The sequence below is a fragment of the Opisthorchis viverrini genome, assembly GCF_000715545.1.
Source record: "Opisthorchis viverrini unplaced genomic scaffold opera_v5_86, whole genome shotgun sequence".
NCBI lineage: Eukaryota > Metazoa > Platyhelminthes > Trematoda > Opisthorchiida > Opisthorchiidae > Opisthorchis > Opisthorchis viverrini.
Window position 1 is genome coordinate 886896 of NW_008751742.1, and position 23162 is coordinate 910057.

General features: G+C 39.6%; 2 protein-coding genes across 2 annotated transcripts in view; one reads left to right on the top strand and one right to left on the bottom strand.

Moving 5' to 3' along the window:
- T265_04907 (hypothetical protein) overlaps positions 1-23162 on the top strand; it is a gene marked incomplete at both ends in the record, with an annotated part of 146454 nt that overhangs the window by 50873 nt on the left and 72419 nt on the right. The window contains one exon of the mRNA XM_009169767.1: positions 18705-18783. Coding sequence (XP_009168031.1) covers positions 18705-18783 — 79 coding nt within the window. The remainder of the gene's footprint in view (positions 1-18704; positions 18784-23162) is intronic.
- On the bottom strand, positions 1423-16954 carry T265_13628 (hypothetical protein; the record flags this gene model as incomplete). The annotated part of the gene is made up of 4 exons (XM_009169783.1): positions 1423-1576; positions 7715-7854; positions 9332-9597; positions 16819-16954. Coding segments are annotated over 4 exons (696 nt in total), but the record flags the coding sequence as incomplete, so codon positions are not given.

Below are 23162 nucleotides of genomic sequence, written 5' to 3' on the forward strand. Positions count from 1 at the left end.
ATCCGATTGTGGAATTCGCTAATTTGAGAGTTTTACAGACCGTAACGTTTGGGGCAGAGTAAAAACGGATGATAGAAATGTCGGCGATAAGATAACAGTTACCCAGGCGTCCGGAGCAATACAGAATGTTTGTTCTAGCTCTACAAATATTAGGGCGAAGGTTTCCTCATGGCTCCTTCAGCATAATGGTCAAGATCGATAAAATTCGCACACTAAAGCGCTTCATTGGAGAAAAGTTTACAAGTCATCTTAGGGGATGTGCTAGCATTGGAAGTATTGTTTAATGTGGAACGTTGTTCTGAACACGGGAAGCTAGTAAGACACGTTCTTAATCCATGACATAAACTAGTCTGTTTGTGTTGTGATGCTTCTGCGGCACACTGAAGAGTAAAGTGTCGTACGTGTTCGGAGACTACAGCTGGTTAATAACTGGTTCGTTTCTCCTGGGTTACCTTAAAGACTAGAATACTCATTCTCTTGCCACTGTCCTTCATCCTCTGAACTCCTAAACACTTCATAAGTGCCTTTAGCAACTGGTTCAGACCAGCGGTTTCTAACTTTGTCAGTATCCGTATTTCGAGGCGAAAGTGTGTAAACATTTAGAGGACATAATTAGTTTAGTGTGAGGGTTGTCCGGAAATATCATCCTACTGATCATATAATAGTCTGACCCGCTGCCTGATTTTGGACGGGGTGTCTCAGCGACAGCAGAGTTTTGTCCTGATATCCATAGGGGTCCTCAAAACTACGCTATCAATATGGCTTCACTATGCATGAAAGTCTGTCAATGGGCCGAAGCTTACTGCATAATAAACGAATTATTGCGTCCTAATTAACTGGTAAACTCGTCTGTTTGGACATATGGAGACTGCAGTGGTTGGCATTATCTGACTAGCAATATGTGTCAATATTGGGGCCGGTATTTTGGGCTTTGTGACGTCATACATTCAGGTAAAGATATGGATGGAGCTAATGCCAAAGCATCAAGGTTAACTTTGAAGGAGAACTCGCTCATCATGGTAAACGGGCGACATGAATTTTGGAGGACGGTTTGCGCCTTTCTGTTGACGTGTAGTCGAAATTATATGGTGCTTAGGTGAAAGTGTACAGTTTTGGTTGAGCAGCAGCTAGGGTTTCGAAAGTGGGTGGTATTAGAACTCTTCCGGGAACTCTCCGGAACATCTTTGATAATCAGTGCTCCGTTGGCATATATTCGTGCATAATACCAACAAAAATTACGCTTGGAAAATTGGTGGTCACATTATTTTCGAAGGCGCTATGGAAGCTCATTTCTTAATTAAGTAATGGTAGCAGAATCAACGGAATCAGCGCCCTGTTCTAGATTCAGTCATTAGTCCATTCTAAGGACACACCACATGATAATCTTTATTTTGGACGTCCGATAATGGTGCATTACTCACCATACATGTTGGTCAAGTTACAAACCATCCTGATTAGTGATCCCCACCGAACTTCCGAGACCGGATGACCGTCTCCATTTGTTATGGCGAAATTGACAGCTGGTAGTGGTTCACTGGATTGAAATTGTGAGTACAGGTTCCACTCTGAGTTTTGTCTGTGGTAAAAAATGATGTTTATTCAGGGCGATTCTGGGAAATATAGCAAAACGTCTTTTGTTCATTACGCGCCTGCTGTGGAAACATGCATTGCAGTGAGTGAAGGTACAAACACTTTGCAATCATTTAATAATACAATCTAAGTTTACAAATTAACAAGAGCAACAAGCTACAAATCTTTCCCCGTAGACATGATAAACATCAGTCGATTTGGGCATAATATGCAGCAGCTTTCATTTCAAGGACAAGATATATCGCTGTGTGAAATCTGCTGAGTCACCTGCAACGTTTTTGTGAACATTTTAAAACCTTTGGGCTCGCTTGTTACTCCTAACATGCTTTAGTGGGCTATCATACAGCACACATCTAAATATAGAAAGGATGCTCCAAGTTGCGTTTAATCACTAATGGGAAATAAGTTGTCATTTTATCTGTAGTAAACAGAAGTGACACCAGGTGCGCTACATGCCTACAGGAAACAGTATTTTGGGTGGAGAAAATGCGCTTTTAGTCAACCACTAAGCTTGGATGACAGTAGGTAGGAATAAGTGATTTACTTTGATGACAGGAGATTATTTTCATCAAATTTACCAGATGGAAGAATTATTTTTCACCATCAGCATTCATTATGTTGGAACTACTGCTGGATGTTAGAAATAAGAGATGAGCGCAACGGTGTTATCAGCTAAGGGTGGTCAGCCTTGACGAAGGTGTTTTATGGTTTCTTATGATGCGTGAACTCTGTAAAGGTAATATATCAAGTTCATTGTTTGTTTTGTGATGAAGTACATAGATAAACTTGAGACCTGCCGGCTGCAAGGCCTAAACGTTACTACACAAGATTTACTCTCGTGTGCAAATTTTATGTCCCAGGTGAACGGATGAGCGACGGCAATTTAATAGGAAATGAACTTTCATGAAATATAACTTCATTAAAAAATCTTATTATCAGTCTCCTCGTAGCCTACCAGTAGTACGCTGAACGTCGATTATCCACATCGGGATGTTTTACGAGCCAGCAATTTCTAATGAACAGCAACGTTCAGATCAGAGAGAAAATTCGGCTAATAATTTGGTAATGACACGTGCTGCGCTCCACGCTATGAACAACAGAGGGCAAAAGAAAAAAACAGCCTCGTCTGACAGCCACATCGGTGGCATTCAGTGAACTGCCTCTGGAACGAACTCTTCGCACAACTGAGCTGATGTGACCGACTAACACATCAACGAAGGCCAGCATGGATTCCCGTCTAGTCGTGGAATGATGAAATTGATACGTGTTGCACGATAGCTTAAAAAATGTCCAGGAAAATTACCGGCTGCTCTATGAGTTATTCACGAATTTCATAGAGTCCTCTGTCTGTGTCAGCCGAGAAGCTTTCAAGGCAAGACTGTTCAGTAAAATTCGTCAACTTTATCCGAAGACTGCATAATATGATAAGAGAATAATTACAAACGATGGATCAATTTCAAATGATTTTGTGATCTTCACTGGCATAAAACAGGGCTTCGTCCTTGCCACCGCAAGGACGTATGCGGTCTGCCTGTCTGCGCCAGATGGGGCCCACAAAATTCCATCACGTGCGTTCGTGGAATACTGAACAAAAGTCTGTGACCTCAGAGGAATAATGTCTATTGACTTAATCTTCGACGCTGGGGTTCAAACGCCGCATCTCTTTGGCCAATATAGTTTGTGTCAAAGTCGAGAAGTGGGTCCGAGATAGCCGGATCCTGCGACTAGAGCCCATGCTGTGATTGTTCCATCGTTTCTCTCGTGAGCAAGTGAAATACTAGATAAAGTTACAACATTAGATACACAATGGGTTTTCACCTTGAATTCCTAAGGACGGAACGAATGCAGAATATTGGGATGCCCTGATGTATGCGCCCATATAGAACAGGTACCACAATCGCATTTATCTGTTCAAAATGCATGGGATATATTTATCGAATAAATAAGATTATGGACCAGATGCCGCACGGTCTGTGCAAAAAAACGCAACCCTGGCAGACAAAAGCTTTGCTAACATAGGTCTTGCGAATTGAAAGTAGGAGCACAAATTTAGGGCCAATGAGAGGAATAAGCGCTAAGTGGGTTTTGTAACCTTATAGGTAGTCGTTATCATGTCAGAGAGGCGTAGGTGGGCAGTGTAACGTCAGTGAGGCTTTGGGGAATAAAGTAGTTTCGATAGTTCCGCTATAGCTCTCTGAGCTAACTAAATGAGTGAGCCTGAGACGACGCAAGAGGTAAGTTTTCGTGTCTATCACCGTGTAAATACGAAAATAAATCGGCACACTGAGCGATTCGGCATGCAAAGTTTGTGATGGTGCCAGAAACGAATTTCGTGGGTCATCATCGTTTGGAAGAAATCACCTGACCGTTTGTGAATGCATCCTAAGTTCGGCCTATTAGCAATACAGCTACTACTTCTACTACTTTTCGTCAAAATGAATGCGTATTCGACTTAGAGCAGATTGCATGTGACATTTTCTACTGTGCACGTGTGTTCTTCGTTTAGTATTATGGCCCAGTTCGTGGAAGGATTTTGGTGAACCTGACGAAAGACGATTAATAACCTGAAAAAGTAGGTGAGATCTCGGCGAGGTGAAGATGCTTGGTGTGTAAGTGATATTTCTAATATTTTTGCCTTAGAGCATGACGCTGGGGCACGCAAGGCAAGGAGAACCTGTGTTTTTATGGATCTGAACGTTCTTGCACACTGGTGCCGTGGGGTCTGATAGACAGTCGATTATATCAAAGTGCAACGGGGACGCTCACTCTTAGCCCAATCCTTGTGGTGGCATATGATTTGGAGGACTCGTGAGCTTTGGTGAAACTTACTTGGTTGAAACTAACAATTGTGGATACCCAGAACGAGGGTTTCAAGGCTGGCTGTACAATGATGATTCATTTGGGTCATTCTTCGTTGATGACAGCATAAATTTTGCAGTGTGGGTACCAAAATTTCGAACCACATAGTCAGAAGAATGAACAAATTGCAACCTTGGAGAAGAGGCCGATGCAGTGAATACATCACGGTTGTCCGGAAAATTTGTTTAGGTTATGTGTAGTATGTAACATACTTTGGCATAGAAATGCTATAGTAACAAACTCATTCCCGCGTTGAGCAGATTCGGTCTGTATCTTCTGATCCTCACGGCTGACAGTATTAGATTATCTGTACTGTTTGCACGAGGATTAAAAGTGGGTGGATAAAAGGTAATTTCATTTAAAACAACATTCTATTTATCTTGCATTCAAGGGATAACACACAAGATTGTGTATACCTAGTAGTTTTTTGTTTGAAGATGTTTCACACCACCGCCACTAAGAAAACTCCACATCTTATCCGTAAGTTCCGATGACTACGTTACGGATGTATGCCCATTGTTCACCCTTGACGACCGCAACGAGCAACTTGAGTGTGTGACCAATTTTTTTCAACATTTAGCATGCCGTGAGCCATGACAAGCTGATGAATGGATGCTCATGTACACTGATTATGAAGACAACTTAATTCGTAATCCGAAACAGAATTTACTAGATGTATCCATACTTTTAACTCACGTCATACTAAAGTGATGGGTATGGAAAATGGAGCTTTTAAGATCTAAAGCACCAACCTGACAGGTTGCTGTGATTCTCTTAACCAGCCTCGTGTAAACAAAGGGTACAATTCAACAATAATTTGATGAGTGTTTATCACCAATGTTATGTCTGTGTTCACGTTAGTCAGCGGATAGGTTTTCTACGGACAAACTTCAGAGCATGAATTGATTTGTCATATCGACCATATTGAGGATATTTGAAAAACGGTTCCGTAGAAAATAGCATAGTACAAACCAAATTTACACTTTCGGGTCAAAAAAGAAGTGAACAGACACATTTACAGGTTGAAGTTAATCTCCGTTTGAACGCAGTCTGCTTTTGTAAAATGTTAACAGTTGTTATAAAAACATCGAAGGACAAAACAAAGGGCTTCGTCCAGTGTGTTATGAGACTCTTCTCTGACTTTCCAAATAGTTCTGTTTTACATCTATAAGCTGATCCGATCTAGATCAAATGTATCAGAAGATAAATAAATTTTGATGTATCGACGCATTATGCCAACACGCGTAGAGACTTCTGAGAAGTACACTTACGTCAGAGTAGTGGGGGAGAGAAAAAGGCTCAGGCTCAAGGAGTAGCAAATTTGGAGTTAAGGTGATTCGAGAGGAAAGATCAATATAATGATTCTACTTAACAGCAATATTTGCTTTTGCAAACGAGTTGAACTGTTTGATAAAAGGCATGGATGTATAGACCTGTTTTCATAATTGGTTTATCGGTGATAAGTAGTTTGACATGATGTTTCGTTAAGTATTTCTCATATTTCAGAAGCATCAGATAAGGAACGCGCAAATTTTGGGCAGATTTCGTAGATGAAGAAATTATAATTCCGAAAGTAGCTGTTTAGGATATATTTCCTCAACTTGTGCCTAACCTGTAACTCTGAGCTAAAACCAACTGCTTAGGTGCTATGCGATATCCTTGGACTAGACCAACGCGGTCAGATGGATGATGGAGTATTCAAACAATGGGTCTTTCTGATGGCTTTGCCATGTTTCCGTTATTTATTACTCATTATTATTATTATTAATTCATTATTAAATTCATTCCATCCCGATGCTTCGAAAAGTTTGTAAAAACATACGTTGCACCAACGAAAAGTAAGTAAAAAACAAAAAGTAACACGAAATTCAGTGGATTCCGGGAAAGCACAAAGATATTTAATGTATTGAAAGGCAGTTGTCAGCTCACTTCACACAGAGCATACTCAGCGTGGATGTGAGAAAAACCGTTTTCCATGGCAAAGGTTTGTAACTGTTTCCAATATGACTTAGACTGAGATAGCCGCACGGGCGTCTGCAAGTGTTCGCTTTCGACATACATATAAATCCACAAAAAATGCACAATCGATCATACACAACCTAAAACACCTGATGCTTAGCGATTTTATTGATAATACTCGTCACAGTAGGAAACAATTCGCTTGATTCCGAATACTTAATGGAGTAAAATCCTGACAGAATGTTGATTTATGCAACACCGAAAAAAGGATCCTTCAAACCCACAGACTACTTTCATGGTGATGTTAACAGAGTAGAGTCTCGGATCTTTCACGAGGTAGCAAACAATTGCAAAATCACAAATCGGATGACATGGATTCAAAAGTAAACTAGTTTTAGCAGCTTTCTGTGGAAATATTCCACGCCTTCTATAATAGTAAGTAGCTAGTTATACTTAGTGTGTTTTTCTGAGCAACTAGTGATTCTCAACATTATAATACCAGAAATCAGCATTTGGTTAACTGCAGCCCAATATCCACAATTACTTGGTAAAACGGATGGATTGAGAGACAAGGTTTCTAGTCTGGCAATACTACTGATTACGTTGACTTTTTTGCCGTGTCGTTTTATATGTGGGTTAGGAGAAAGGTTTTCGAACGCTTGGGGTAAAATACACAGATTGTGTACACTACCGTGGCCTCTGGTTGCTAGGCTTATATGTGCAGTGGTTTCGCATCCAAACTCAGTGAATCAGGTTGTCTGAAATGTTATAACATGGTGTGGTCTGTGTATCAATATGTTGCCTGTAACGTTAGTTCCAGGCAAGATTTAGAATTGAAACAACCGATGCAGACTTGGGCTTTATCATTAAACCTTCGAACCTAGGCCTAGGATATAAAAAGTTTACACTTTCTTTGTTTTATCTCAAGCCTGCGGTTTCGTTAATTGATATTAGCCTAAAGACTCGTGTGACATTCACCAGCGTTTGTCAATACAGTAATTCAGGCCTACGAGCCCTTGTGAAAGCCTAACTGATGTTTAAAACAACGAATGAATTTTGAGTATCGTCAAAATAGTTGTCTATCTTTGATGTGATTTGTCATCTCTTTGACTTAGCAATCCTATAAGTTCGTAAGAAATATCCTCGTCATAGAACAAATGACCTGAAAGACTAATCTTGACAGCTGGCGATAGTCAAGTCTACAATTATTAACAGAAATCCATTTACCAAGTCCAATAATTTCATCACCATCTTAACTGTGTAGTGTGTTCTTACTTGTAATATGAATAAAAACTATATAACTTACTTCATTTGAATGAGGTGAGTGTCAACCTTTGTCATTTTGTTTTCAGCTGAGCATGACCATGGGAGTTCTTCTATGTGATCGTTAGTTTTGCCTTCTTCGCGTTTAAATAAAAGAACGGAGCCTTGATATATTGTGGTGGTCTAAATAGCACAAAAGTATTTGTGTTAGAACGTTTGGTCTTCAAAAAATAGAGCGTCATGGTTTTAGTATTTTTCAGGTCCGTTGATTTAGTAACATGGATGACTTATTCTTTCAACACCGAGTGTTGTTAAGTTTTCCAGATTAGAAGTTGTTCTCCTAAACGCCTGATCCTATTTAACAGTAGACTGTAAATGAACACAGCGCATTGTTCCCCAAAACTTTAGGATAGGTTTCCCCCCCATTTGGCGCTGGTAACTGGTAAATAATTTGGTCATCATCTGCAAGCTCAGAATTTCAAGATCCGTCCGAGTGGCGGGTTTGGAAAGGAACCGCATCGATAAAACTAGTTAGATTTTCCAAGCAAACTCCTAGTGCCGGATCTTTTCTCAGACATTTGTCTGGTCGCTCACAGTACTTGTTTTTAATGTATTCCCTCAGAGTTTCTAACCACGCTCACCGGCGGACAAAAAAACAATCTATGGGTCAGGTTGACTACGTTTTGATCGACATATTAAGTATTATCTGTCTGATTGCTGTGACAATCCTAAATAATTAACCGGTCAAATAAAAGTAGCCAAGTTTGAATGGTTTAACTGAAGTCGATCTACTAATGTCTGTGAAAGTGCACTAAAAGTTTGCTCAAGTTTTTATCTTACTAAGCAAATACGGGACGCATTGACAAGATCACATTATGGAGTATGCCTCTCTCTCGTTAGATAATCAGTATGGATGAACCAGATGAGGCGTGAACACAACGGTCGATCCTGTGTAAAATAAAAAGATAGATCCTATATCTGGATACCACACACAAGAATTAGGGATCGGGAACTGGGTTTGAACATCTGAAATCAGGGCTGTATTCTAGCTGTAAAAGACTAGCTGCAAATGGATGTGAGTATTAAAATTGGTCCGTAGAGGGATTATTTTTGTTCTAGCCCACACTTAAGCTGTTGGATAGCAAGCGCATTGGATAGATTTGTTAAATCACTTGGCTTCATATTTACTGTAGGTTTATCTACCGATTAAAAAATACTTCAGTGTGCTTGCGTACATCTGAAGTAGAGCGGAATAAGCCAGGCAACACTGCAGAATGATTTTGTGGGGTAAAGTTTAGTCTCTTTACATCTCGACGATGGTGTTTAGGAACTTACGGCTCATCTTTATGCCTCTTTTTTAGTTATTTCTTTATTCAGTTCCATGTTACATAAAGTAGCAAATTTTCCAGGAGCCATACCAATTGGGTTGAGTTAGACCTGATTTAAAAAGCAAGCTTCATATTTTTTCTTATATCTGCTTTATCATGTCTATCTGTTTTCAAAATGGATCCGTTATTCCTGAATACGTTAGTTAACCGGATGTTACATAAAGTTGAGTAGCTTCACATCCATTTGTCGGAGCTTGTCAAGACATTTGTAACTAACATTTAAAAAAGCTCTCGGGGCATGTCAATAAAATATACATTTAACAAGAGCTCACCTGGTTTCGCAGGATATGGATGCCACAGGGAGGGTTATCCTTTCCCATGGACACATTGATTTTTCGACAAAATGTTTCGGGTACCTCTATTCCTTGAATGTCGTTGTTGGAAAATTTCACCAAGCATTTCTGGGTTAATGCTGTACCACCAGATCTAGAGGACACAATGATCTTCCGAATATCGGGCGGACGGACTGCGGATTGCCAATCCAACGTTATCGATAAAGTGTAGCAAATTGTGATATCGTCTTGAGTACAAGAAACATCTGTGCCACAACAAAAGACCAGAAAACGTTCTGTCAGGCACTGTTCAAGCTTTCTCGATAAATTTTGATAGAAACATGAAACGTATTTTCCTTCAGATTTTTCCCCGAATTAAACCCGAAATTCATCCTTTGCTTTTAAAACTCTATAATGGATTGTCTAATATTTGCTTGCACGTATAATTTTGAGTGATGCTGCTGCCTATAATGGTATTAAATATACTATTGGAAGTGTTTGCCACAGAGCATTGAAAACCATCAAAGTGTAACATCGATTAAATGCCAGTTTGCTGTCATTAATTTTTTCAACAGAGTGAACTGTCATATTGGCGCATATCTACTACCAACTTTTATGCTCATAGCTGGTTGCTTAATTGCCAAGCTTGGCTTAAAATTCCGCAACAGAAAGTGGAATTTTTCCACACCAGTTGGTTTCTTCTCTCTTTGTACACATCGTCCTGCTATTCCAGTTTCATTAGTGTTGCAAATACAGTCAAACATATCTCTTTCTGCGGCGCAACCAAGGCCGATTGTTCTATACTGTGTGTCGAATACTGGTATGCCCGTGTTGCATCATTCAAAGAGGTAACATATGGAATATTGTCATGCATTCAAAATGCATGTTCCGACTTAAGGCATAAATGATTTATCGAAAGATGAGGTAAAACATTGTCTTGATCCTAAGCTCTAATCGTTGTTTGCGTGATAGGTATTTAATGTTTTTTGCCAATGAGAGTTTTCTAGCTTTGCTGTTGTAACTTCGTCTCATTTTAAGCGGAAGCTTCATATTTCTCTAGCCAGACAAGTCACAACTTTCAACCGGATGCAAAGAGTCCTAGGTCACGTACAACCCCTTCCAATTTGTACCGTCCTACTCACTAAAATCTTTGTTCCACAGCAATATGTCATTATGCTGTTGACTGACACTGTTTTTTACTTTTCTATTCAAAACTGACGGCAGTAGCATGCAAAATGTAGACTGAATAATCGGCTTCCTTCTCAGTGACTGAATGATGGAATTCCTCCTCAGAGGCAGAATATTGTCTTCTTGTTAGCTACAGAGAATTGTTCGGTGTTTTTCGCTGTGTAATGATAGTGTATCGTACAGTATGTTTGCCATAAATAGAGAAAAATTCTTCTATCGGCTTGGAATCGGTTCTTTACGAACGGATTTTGCTTTTGGCTTAAATATAAATGTATATGAAATATATAATAATCATACACCAACCCAATAGTCCGTAGTGCAGGATGATTTTCACGATAAATAAGGCAGACTGTTCTAAGACGCGGGGTTAAGAGGTAGGTAACCGATTTCGTCTTTTGCGCTGGACTTTGTAATATAAATTTTTCACTACACTTACCTCCCAGTAACCGTTCAGAAGACCTATACATCCACGGTAATGCGCAAACAAAGTGCCACACAATATGTAAGAGGTCCATTTGCATAGGATAAGATACGCACTGAAAGGACCGAGTTCTCCTTACACAAACAAAAATTCTCTTAACTTCCTTTTGTGGATTTACTTTGTAACGACAGGGTGATCTTACCGGCGACTTCGTCGCATTTTTTCAGTATGAAAACCAGGGTTACATATCTCTTGCTGGCATTGCGCAGAACATTTAGAGTGTTCGGATGTGCAAGGTGTTACAACGCATTGCGCAAACGCACGTTACAATAAATCGATCGTATAGAATTCAGATTATTTTGAATACATGTTTTAAGCGGCAACATCGCTCCACTCTTAAAAAGAGATTTTGAACTGCAGAAAATTGGTGGCTATAGCATGCGTACCTTTTGGTAAATAATTCGGTTTGATCTGAATAGGCAAGCGGGTAAAGCTGTTTAAAAGATTATTTTCACATGGGGAACGAATCAAAAGCGTGTAAAGCTGGACATGCGTGCCACACATTTTTTTCAGAAGTTTACAAAAATATGATTATATCTTAGAAGAAACATTACTAAATATCCTGTGATTTTGTTTTTTTTGACGGTTCCGGACCAACAAGACATGCGCGGCAATTCAGCATGAATTGATTCCTTAGGAGAGTTTTTATCGCATGTGCCTCACCTTCCCTTCTGCAAACGCACCGGTTTGCAGCATTTGCTTTGTTCTTGTCGTGGTGTTCTCCATTTCGTAGAACCGTTAGTTTCGTGCTGCGATGTGCTGCAAGGCAGGCTGTCACAGTAAAACTGACTGAAGTGGGCCGTTCAGTATCTTTGGCGAGAAACCTTCTGTATATGTCCGTGAAAAATACTGACTGTGAGCGATAAAATTGAACAATTCTTAGAAAAATTTAAAAAAACATATTTGCTCATTTGCCATAACAGTCACGGAATCCTTTCGTACAATTTACTGATTCCATTTTGGGTCAAACCACCAACTGAGCAAAGCTTTTTGTATGTAAGAAACATTTTGAATGCTTCCAAATGGTTTAATATTTGATTGTATAAATCATTAAAAAATGGCCGGCTTTGGCAACAAAATCACTGGGTTAAATTTTATTTCAATAGGCTACTTTTCTACTTTAAAAAATCCCATAAATCAAATGGAGTATTTCAAGAGTTATAAATGACATAGGAAACAAAATATGCGTCACAGCAGAGTGATTTTTAATCCATGGCGGATGGCTAGTAATTATATATTTAAGGAGGTTGTCCCGATGACGCAAGGAATTTTTTCTAAATGCGTTTGTCAAAAAATTGGGAGATTTAGGAATCTTCAGTTGAGATTTATTCCTGTATGTGAAGCTGGCCTATCCATAAGAACTAGAAAAATTCGTCGATTCGTCCATTCTTGGTGGGATTTATCAACTGTACGTATCTCAGGAACATCCGGGGTAATTCAACCTCACATTTTCCTGTAAAGTATTTGAGGTCAATGTTGTTAGGTCACGAAGGATAAGTGAAGATATGTCCTGTCAAGGTGCCAGCTAGTTGATGTGCCTTCTGTAACTGAGCGATCGTGAGTTCAAAGCTCTCTGAAATTCTTGAGGTGCGTACTGATAATGATCCCCAATAGGGATTCTATCTTTACCAAACAGTGGACATCTATGCAATTATGGATATAGTATATATGATATAAAGATAGTTCAGTGGTTAGAGCGCGCATTTGCTGACCAGAAGGTCCATGGTTCGAAATGTGTCCCCCGTCTCTCAACTTTCTCTGTTAGGCTTGGGCAACTCGGCACTATCCCAGCACTTGTGCTTCCTTCGGGTGGTACGGCAGTTAGGTAACGAAAGGATGTCACCGCTGGACGATTAACCTTAGTATTATACATATGTTTATATATAGTGTTTTACCAAAACAAGTTTAATTTTAGCGTGCGTTTGACAGACAATTTTGATTCGATCTTCGTTTGATTTCTCATCTATCAAGAGGCCACTTACAACGCACCAGATATTTCACAGTACTTTTTTGAAGGGGAATGTTTTGTTTATTATGTTCGTCCATGAAGCTGTTCATTTGTTTACAGCACTTCAAATCCACCCTCCAATTAAAAGTGGATATTTGAAACTGCGAATACTTTGGACACAATTTAACCCGGTAGATCGCTTTTTATCTTCCCAAAATCTTATTAGGCTGGCTCAAACATTTAAATTCCAAATTAACTTTGAAATCTCATGATTCCTAACTAAAGTTTACCTGGCTAATGTTTCTATAGGATAGCAGTGAAGTGTGACTCTTCCCCATGCTCATTTCTCAGCGCATTGGTTGAAAATTAAGCAATCATACTGCAGAACTAAGTTTAATTCACGGCCAGGCGGTTGTATTAAGCGATTTCTTGCTGAGACGGAATATCGGAAGCAAAGTGCTAGTGAAAAATACATTTGCTTAGCCGAACACAAGGGTGAATGAAAAGATCAGAAAGCCAAAATCGAGGATGGTCATCCGACCTTAGCGGAAGACCTGATGTTTTAGGAGAAACGAGCAAAAAGAGTATGGACAAATACCAAGGGTAGTAAAATGAAAAAATCGAATATTACGCTAGGTTGAGAAGTTGTAAGCGGATTTCATAGGAGACAGCTCCTGGCACAAAGACAGGTAGGCTTAAGGACTGGTATTCTTCCATGGTGATAGAATTTTTACCGGTGAAATTGGCTAATTTCTGGCATTTTGAATCGTCAACGGTGATCAATGGGAATTACTTGACCCCAGCCATGAAAATGGGAACATTCAAATGCACTCCGCTCGAAGGTAGTTGATATCCAAATGAACAAGCCCAATGTGTCATTTTTCTCCGGAAAAGCCTAATCACCAAGGGTTTTACATGGAAAAGGATACTTTAAAATCGACTTTAGGGCCTGAGTCTTGCATTTTCTATCAAAATCAACCTGATAGGCCTTATTGACTGCACTAAGCATCCCGAGTATTTACGAACTGCTAGACTATTCATCATTTCATTGTGGACACTCTTGTCGAAATAGGTTTTTACTAGGCTACAAAGGATGAGCAGATAGTTTCACACACCATGATTGGTCGAAATTGCAGCGCTTTACCGTCATTGTACGACTAAAGTTCACTTGGGACATGGTCTAGCAGCGGCAGCTAGAAAAAGCGTTTCGAATTAACCTCATCGTGATTTCGTAAATGTTGTGACCTAAAACAGAAGGCAAGTTTGTGTGGTAACAAAGTTAAGGTGTTTTCATGTTCCTGTGAGATAGCACTCTTCAATAACTGCTCGATATCAGCTATATTGCTATACCGTATTGCTGTATCGCTCGTAATTGGCGAAAGTTGGGTGTTCATGGAAGTCCTCTGAAAAACTAGAACAAGCTATGTCGATGAGTGGCGTTTTGAGATGTCTCATAGACCAGTGAGTAAATACACCTGTTTACGGAGAAGCAACAACCCAAAACTGCACCCAAAACTACGGATATTTACCATGGGCTGCATTATATATCTTCAGGAGGGCAACATACAAAAGTAAAGAAAAATGTTTTTTTACGGTTTCAAAATTTGTGATTCTATCGTGAGTTGACTTATTGGTGTTGGTCTCCCGACGTCTGAAGAGTTTGTCTAAATGTGAGCTCTAATATAGAACTTCTGATTCTGTGACCTTCTTCAGCTTTCCGCTTTGAATGAGCTAGATGGAAAAAATATCCTGCAGTTTACGTCTAATAAGTTCAAATTTTTTGGCAATCAGTCCGTCATTCTGAAAATCCATAAACTTTTTCCCTGCGAGGACACAATGATAGCTTGGTAAGGCTCACTAGCTTCAAAACAAGTGTCATTTGATTCATTAGTGGAGCTTGGCGCTTGGCTTGCAAATGTGATTTTGCAGAACACAGGTATCTCCGGTGAATTGCTCGGGTGATAGTTAATTCGCCTAGCTTAGAAATTGGATTGCTAACCTTTTATAACCAATCAGGATGACATTGTGAGCGAAGCAAGCATTAGTGTGGTACACAATAATAGGTTCTTGAAACCTGAACCAGTGTTCATACGGTCGATGCATAGTATAAACCTGTTCAACACGTTTTTTTATGATCAAATGGTTACTTTAATAGTTCAGGCGCACTCACACCTTAAAACAGATACAAATGAGCAAATACATTCTAAATGTCCTCATTACTGTATCGATGATTAGTTTTGGCACCTTCCCTAGGTATTAGTATGGAACATGCAGATGATTGGTGCACTTTGTCTCAGCTACACCAAGTGACATTGTGGTTTGATCTGAAGCATGGATACTTTGTATTCTGGCCGAGTTCTTCTCTCATTCAAGCGACTCCTTTTTCCTCCAGACAAAGAATTTGGGCTGTCGGGACGTTGCTGTTGACGTTGCACTTAGTTCGGCAACATTTCGATAAAACTCACCGCCGCGCGTTTAAACAGTGGGTCAACATATTTCGCCCATCTGGTAATTTTATCTTCCGTGTACACGATCAACTGTTGTGTTTCTTCACAAAGATTGAGCTCTGTAAGCCGAAATAGCTTACTAGAGGATTTTTGTTGACATCGGTCTCAACGATTTCCCAAAGTCGTGCTTTTTTCTGCGCTTGTTACTTTCCATCGTAAATGAGAGGAGTCCAGCACGAAGAGGAGTATGTGCACCTGGGGTTCCATTCCTGCCTGACTATGAAATGTGATCGCAAGCGGAGTTAAATTAGCTGGTTGAAAAGATGTTTTTGATGTGAATTATTGGTTCTTGATCGAATTCAATCTACCCTTAATAATAGCTGACCATCTAGCTACTGGTGTGTTCATCAAGTCTGGTACAGAACTATTAAAAACCACACTAATGTTGGGAATATTTATTAGCACTTCAAATTTGACTTAGTTGAAGGCAGATTGTATTTATATCAGTGCAAGTGTCCTTATGATATCACAAATATCCTAAGATTAAAGCGTTCAGAAAGCTTGAATTTGCCGCAATTTTCTGCTCAGTTTACTGTGAACCTCATGCATTCTGGGACATCAGATCCCCGAAACTGTTGACGTCACTAAAATTAAGACACCGCGCAATCACACTCAGTGTGGCTGGCTGATTCAATGCAAGATAAAATGGATGCTGCATCTTAAAAAGTTGTGTGTACTTTGTATATGGGCATCCAGTGTGCAACGTCATTTTCGGCGTTGGATAAGCGAGAACGGTTTTCTGTTCGTCCGTTTTGAGAGGTCTTTTGACCAAAATTATCCCCAATAAATGTTGTAATGTTTTGGAATACGTAAAACTCCATGGCCTTAATAAACACACCGGGAGATCAGAGTGATTAAGAAACTCCCTACTAGGTTTAACCACGGTGCATTTGTGCATTCACCTCAGACAAAATACCAATAACTGTACGCGTTTAGATTGCCGTTACTTGCAATGCCTTTCTATACAAATTGTGCTTTCTTACCATTGGTACCTACGTAAAAGTCATTTTTCGTAAAGTGGTTATTATGGCGAAGCGCGCAGTTCTAAGCTCTGAATTAATTCTAATTCAGTCAGGGGTTTTGTTTTTTATCTTTGATGGTCATACCCTCTTTTCTCAACTCATCAGCCACTTGGTGCTGCAGATCCAGCTGGTCGCTCGTGACCCACATCCGTCTGAACTACAAAATGTAAACCAAAATTTTTGTCCTTTATTGAAACCATAGCTAACACTTTGGATAAGATTAATCACTCCAATTGTCTTTTTGTATTGTTTTGAGTGGTCAAATGGTCAAATGGATAGTCAAGTGAGGTACAAATGAATATTAACTGATATCAAATTTAGAAACAATGTTTCTTGCTTACCTAATTGTCGGCCGCATTTCCACTGTGTCGGATTTTGTTTTGCATCTCGACTGATATACCTGCCTCCAGTGGTTGAATTAAAAGGTGCAAGTGTTAAACATGAACACCCAATGCTCGCTGGTTTGTCATTATCCATTATGTAGCAAATCCCGCCTGCTTTGGAACAGATATGACAGCTTCGTTCGGTGGGGTTGAGCTTACGATCTGTTCATGGCAGAAATGTGGGGAAAACCAAATAGTTTGAAACAAACTGCTGGAACTCCTAGATATCATTTTTGGCGCTAATACCATGCTCGATTTTGATAGTGTCACGGTCACCAAGCATTATATAACCATTGTATTGCAGTGTAATACAGTGATAAGATTATAGTAAATGGTGGATTTGTTGTAAAAAAAATACATGTAACTCTTGGTTTAAATGGACTTTTGGCATAATATGACATGCTACCTATTAATTAGCAGTTGAGATTTTACGTGAAAAGTTTGTTAACCACTCCTTTAGAACTACGTCCGAACGACAACCAACTGGCAAGCTTGTCGAACTCTGATCAGATGCCAGATGATCTGGTTCAAATGAAAATGTTCTTCCTCAGTGGTGTGCATATAAGAACCGGTCACTCATTTGTTTGACTCGGTGTTGGCCCGATGATCACGCGTTTACAAAGATAAATGGTCGTCATTAACGTAATCTTTGAAAACTGGTGTGCGACTGACTAGTTTCAGTAACGTTCATTGTACTGAAGCGGCTTGCTGGTGCAAACCACTGAAACGAACACGTGAAATCATTTTCGGAATTTGCCTATGTAATGAATCATATCGTGCAAAACCTGTTACTTCCCTGAACCCCTAATAGTGAGGATTGAATAAACGGTTTTACTGTACATAACAGGGTCTATTGTTTGACATGAATCTTCAAAAATCTTACAGCATTCGTGATAACCAAGATGTTTCTCATACACTGGTATATGGTTTTCCTTGCAGATGCACTGACGGAACATCCGGGTTGATTGAAGAGATCTCGAACAGAGGGCGTTACGTGAAACGCATAGAACATCCAACATATTGCAGTAATATCCGATGTCAACTGTAAATAAAGACAGCAAATTTAGTTCACAATGGGGTTTTCAGGTCTTGAGGAATACCAAACAGCTTGACAGATGTCGACGACTTGGTGGACCTATGGTCAATGTCACCAAGAGCTACAATGTACGCCTTACTGGATCAAAGCCTCTAGAACGAAGATGGACGTCCCATCATTCTAACCGAAATTGGGATTAAAATAGTTATGGAACGGTAAAGATCCTAAATAGTTCATGACGTAAACTTGTATGTGTGGCTAATACGCACTTGACAATAAACCAAAAATAATGGAGCGCAGATGAAAACTTAACTGTCAGGTAATATCAAAGCATCAATGGTATTAGGCCAGTGACAGAGTGATCAACCCCCAACAGAGCTCTTGAGCTGTACACCTATAGTCTATCAGGTACAAGGTCGTGCGGTTTTAGAGGAATGGCAAGTTTGCATGAGAGGTGGAGTTATCACTGATGCGCCCATTACGATGAATTACTGGAATTTAGGGGTAGCCGTTCTTCTCGGTTACTTAACTTTAAACTTTGCGTTGGTATGCTAAGTTCGATGTAAGTTCGGTTGGATAGATTAAAACGTAGGTTATCAGATTCATCATATGTGCTGATAATGTTCACTTTCAGAACTTTCGAATCAAGCGAATAGATTACTGGCAATAAAATAGTTAGGTCTTTTTTGGTAACATGGTCTAAAAAACTCACGAAATGGGAGACTATTCTTTCACTATGCGTAAGTTCGCGGGTGATATTTTGCAAAAGTTTAGACCAGTCACATAGTATTTCTTTACTTACTTTCAGACAGTAATATACAACAATAACCGCTATTATTCTGTGGATCGGGGTGAAAAATACGAGATGCGGAGTTTTGTGTTCCTGGGTGAATGAGTGAAGGTCGGCCAAAACATTGTCTCAGTAGATTAGCACGTTGTTTGCAACACATTTTGGCTCAATATGTGGTATCCATCGCACATCGAACGAGCCTTATCGTGGTGTGTCAGCTTGCAGATCAGCACAGCTCTGCTAATGCAGCCTCCACAGTCACCCATTCCGAGTTGGTCAACCGACAGCGGTCTAAAGATACGCCACTAGGCACTCCGAGTTCGGAATTATAACAATTCTGGCCTTTTGTGCTCTAAAGAAAGACAACTTCTCTCGAACCGAACGCTGTGTGAGTACCCGAATCCTTCGACCATCAGGATTTCGTTTCTCCAATATCATCTCTTCCATTAATTACATCCACCCAGGATCTTAAGCTCGCTGAACGTCACTACTGGCATGTTTCTGGCGATGATGGCAACACGATATGGAATACCTTGAAAGTGTTTTGTAGAGATATGCGCCCCTATGTATCATGGTATGCTTTGAAGTTTACTTTCAAACTATTATGGCGACATACTTTAATTTTCGCTAGAACCCAAGCGTTCTGCAGCAAATTCGTGGATTTTCTCTATTCGTCTGATACTTACAGTAAATGAATTGCTTCCAATGGAATGAGGATAGTACTCATTATGCACACCACTTAAAAAGACATTTTTAGAAACTTTCAATTTTCTTAATTTATTCTAATTATTTATGACGTCCTTCTTAAGCCTACATTTAGTTGGTAGGTTAGTTTCATCAATGTCAAAGCTTCATTGTGACAGAATAATGTTTTTATGAAAGTTGAAGGCGGAACGTGATGACACCTGTTACTTTGCACAGAATCATAAACTCTGGCTGCGGCATATTTAAGGAATTATTATTAGCGTTTGAACGTGCCTTCATGATACGATTTACAGGAATGTATAGTTTGACCACGTATTTTGCAACTCTGTGTTGTCCGTCTCTTCTAGGGCAGAGTTCTCATCTGTGTTTTCCTTTAGTTTTATTTTGATTCAATGAAGATTTCCTAGCTTTCCTACACTCTCGTGAACCTGATTGGGCGCAGTCAGATTTCTGAAACCAGGAAATGTTATCTGAGAGTTGCAGTGCATTATTTTGCTTGCAGATTTAGGTCAGGTTTCGCAAGAGTAAGCAGGCCTGAACTTAGTTCTCCATGGTGTTTTTATTATCTTAGAATTGTGTATGGGGAGTATTATTTATAATTAATATATTTTAAGCAAAATTGCCACTTCTGACAAATTAGTCGATGTACTCTGGCTTGCACGTGGTTACTGCGTGTAAAGGTTAAAGCGGATCGTGTTCTTAGGGAATGTTGACGGTTTCTGACGACAAAATCATCGATTTGATGCAAACGTGGTCTAATTTTATCGAAAATTAACAGATGACTATCTTGCCCAGATATCTACTTGACAGATTCTTCATTGTGATTTCATTTTCTTGGTGAGGGACATTTTTGTTGTAGGCAAGACCCAGTCGCCAGCATGACAATGATTTCAGCGAACATTTCAACGTGACCTACTGACAGCTATTGCCTGCCAAAGGACAGTTTGGTCACGCACGTATCGAAATTGTGTTCTTACCAGAGGACGTTCGTCGTCGTCTGTAAGGTGTGAGACCGAATGCATTTAACAGATTTTTATGTAATCCGATAACGTAAATAACGACTGATTCCTCAGCTGATGATACTTGTAAACCAGAAGCAAAACAGTCCGACGATTTGGAGCAGGCAGGTAATATATTGTACAAAACACGGTTGTCCATTACCGGGGGTATATGCTCAACTTATTGTGCCACCTGAAAATATAGAATTATTTTGCTGTTATTGCACATCACTGGCAAATCCAAACATGTAGAGATGCAGTTTTTTCAAAATTTGGTTATTTACATCGTTGAGTGATTTAAAGGTTTCATCTTAGGATGCTTGAAGGAAAGTTATCTCCTGTCTGTTGAATGTGAATATCAAAAGCAGACATATACTAAAGACGAAACCGATTTGCTCGCTGAAACGAATAAGTTCGATGGAAATGAAAGATACTCTTCTTCATTGTGGAACTTGTGATCTGAAGAATATCACGTGAAGCTGCACTAAAATGACAGCTTGTGGGATAAACACACTTGATTTTCGAACATATATTTGGAGTGTTTCTTGAGGATTTCGATACCACTTAGGGTTAAATGTATCATTTGTCCCCTTTGGAGATTGCTTGTAATGCCACTACAGGTCTGGAGAAAGTGATATAAATATGTGGTGTGTCATTTGAGGTGAAAACTGCTGAATTAACATCCATTCACCTGATAAAACACAATGGAATACTCAATAAAAGATACGTTCAATGTGACCCATAGCTGCTCATTCAACAGCACACCCCAAAGGAGGGTTCTGCCAGGTTGTTGAAGAAAATCATAGAAATTAGTGAATAATGTATTATCCAGACATCCTTTAAAAATAATTAAAGAGTGGGGTCTTACGCAACGATGGTTATTAACTCGGGGCAGTTCTAGCTTAATAAAATTTTATTTCGACCCAATAACCGCCTGTGCATGCCAGTTTTTGGGCTGTACTCATAAAATTTTCCAGAGTTTTTCATCATTTTTAATGCATGACTGTCCGGTTGAATATACTTAGAATACACCCTTTTGTCAATGAAACTCAGCGCACAACTATGTAATCAGTAAACAACACTGAATATTTGAGGTTGGTTAGAACTGACTTAACCTACTTTCCCAACTTCTTTTCGCTGTACGATTGAGCACAATGAGTCGGATTTCGAGAACCACCCAAACGTTGTGTAACTAGCGTTGAGAACCTGATTACATGACATGGGTTTCCTGCCGGAAGAGTGGCGGTGAGTGGTACAGGAACTTTTGGCCACATAGCTGTCAAAACATGCTTACATCCTTGGAGAATGAACGTAAACAATAATTTTCTTCATGACTTTTCATTCTAACTCACACCCGACATACAACATATAAATATATGTTACGGTAATTTTTTCCCAGTGTGAATGCATTTATTCTTGTTGAAAGTTATTCAGATGGCAACAAATTGTATGCACAATAATAATTTTAGTGATCCTTGAAATTGTGCACGTGAAACGATTATGCATTGGGGAATGTCAGTATTCAATTCGAGTTCCACAATCCCATCAACAGTAGTCTTGATGATAAATTTTGCTAATGTAATATATGGCACAAATCGAGAAGTTGATCGGGGTTTTGCTCAAGGTAAACACCAAATTTTAATTCTACTCACACTCATACAAAGTAGTTTAAATGCACGTGGTATAGACAGAAATGTATCTTGGTGTAAACAAAGTCTACCGATTACCTGCTAAGCGTTTAAGTGCTTTTTCAGTTTAGTGCCAAACGAGATTGCATGAAACAAAGCTTAAGCGCTTGGATCGCACTGGCTCCTGCATTATACAGAAATGTCCAACGGCTGGTCACAATTTGAGCTCGTCCACATTCTATAAGGGCGTCAGCATTAATTGGTGGATGGGGTTGAAATAATTGGTTTAAACACGATCTCAGGATAAGATTCAGTTAGCTCAAGCTTTTGGGTTTGTAAAGTTGGGTAATAACTATCTTCATACTGGTGACCACGAATGGCAATTTCCTGACAAATACAACGCACTGATCTCCGAAGCAATGGCATGAAATCCAACGGTAGAATACATAATTCGTTCCCAGTTCCAACGAGACGTTTTACTGCATATGAGTAAAAACTATGGAGAAATGTATAAAAATACGGTGTATTTATTCCTTGCTCATTGAGAACAACCTGTAATAAGCACTTTGGGAACCGATAACGGGTTTCGCACTTCTGATGAGACTCATCAAGATTACAATAAGCTTCACGGAGCTTCAGAGCCAATACTGATATTGCTTTTAGGTAGAAATCTCATTTGAAAACTCAAAAATCCCCTCATGCGCAACGAAATATATACGCAAATTAGAAGGAAACATAACTTGCACAAAGACTGGTCTTTTGCCTGAAAAGGTGCTTGATAAGCAGTCAGTGAGTAACTGAGCGATGGTTGGTGTTCTGTCCGCTTCAGTGAGAGCGAGTCACATTAAAAACCAGTCAATCGTTGCTAGGTGTTTAAGTCTTTAACTACTAAGTGAGAGGTTGCAGGCTGGAATCGTTCAGGAGATTATCGGGCTGCGCAAAGCTGGCGGATACAAGTAAAAATGAAATATCCGTTCAGTGCTTCTCAGTACCATTCTGTGGGTCGTCCCCAATCAGAGGGGCAGAAATTGATCAAGGTCTTTCGAAAGTGTTCTCCCCAAAGAAGCCATAAGAGCCCCCAAATAAATTCAAGTTCACCATACAGATACATATTTAACAGATCTCATGACAGCCCTTCAAGACGA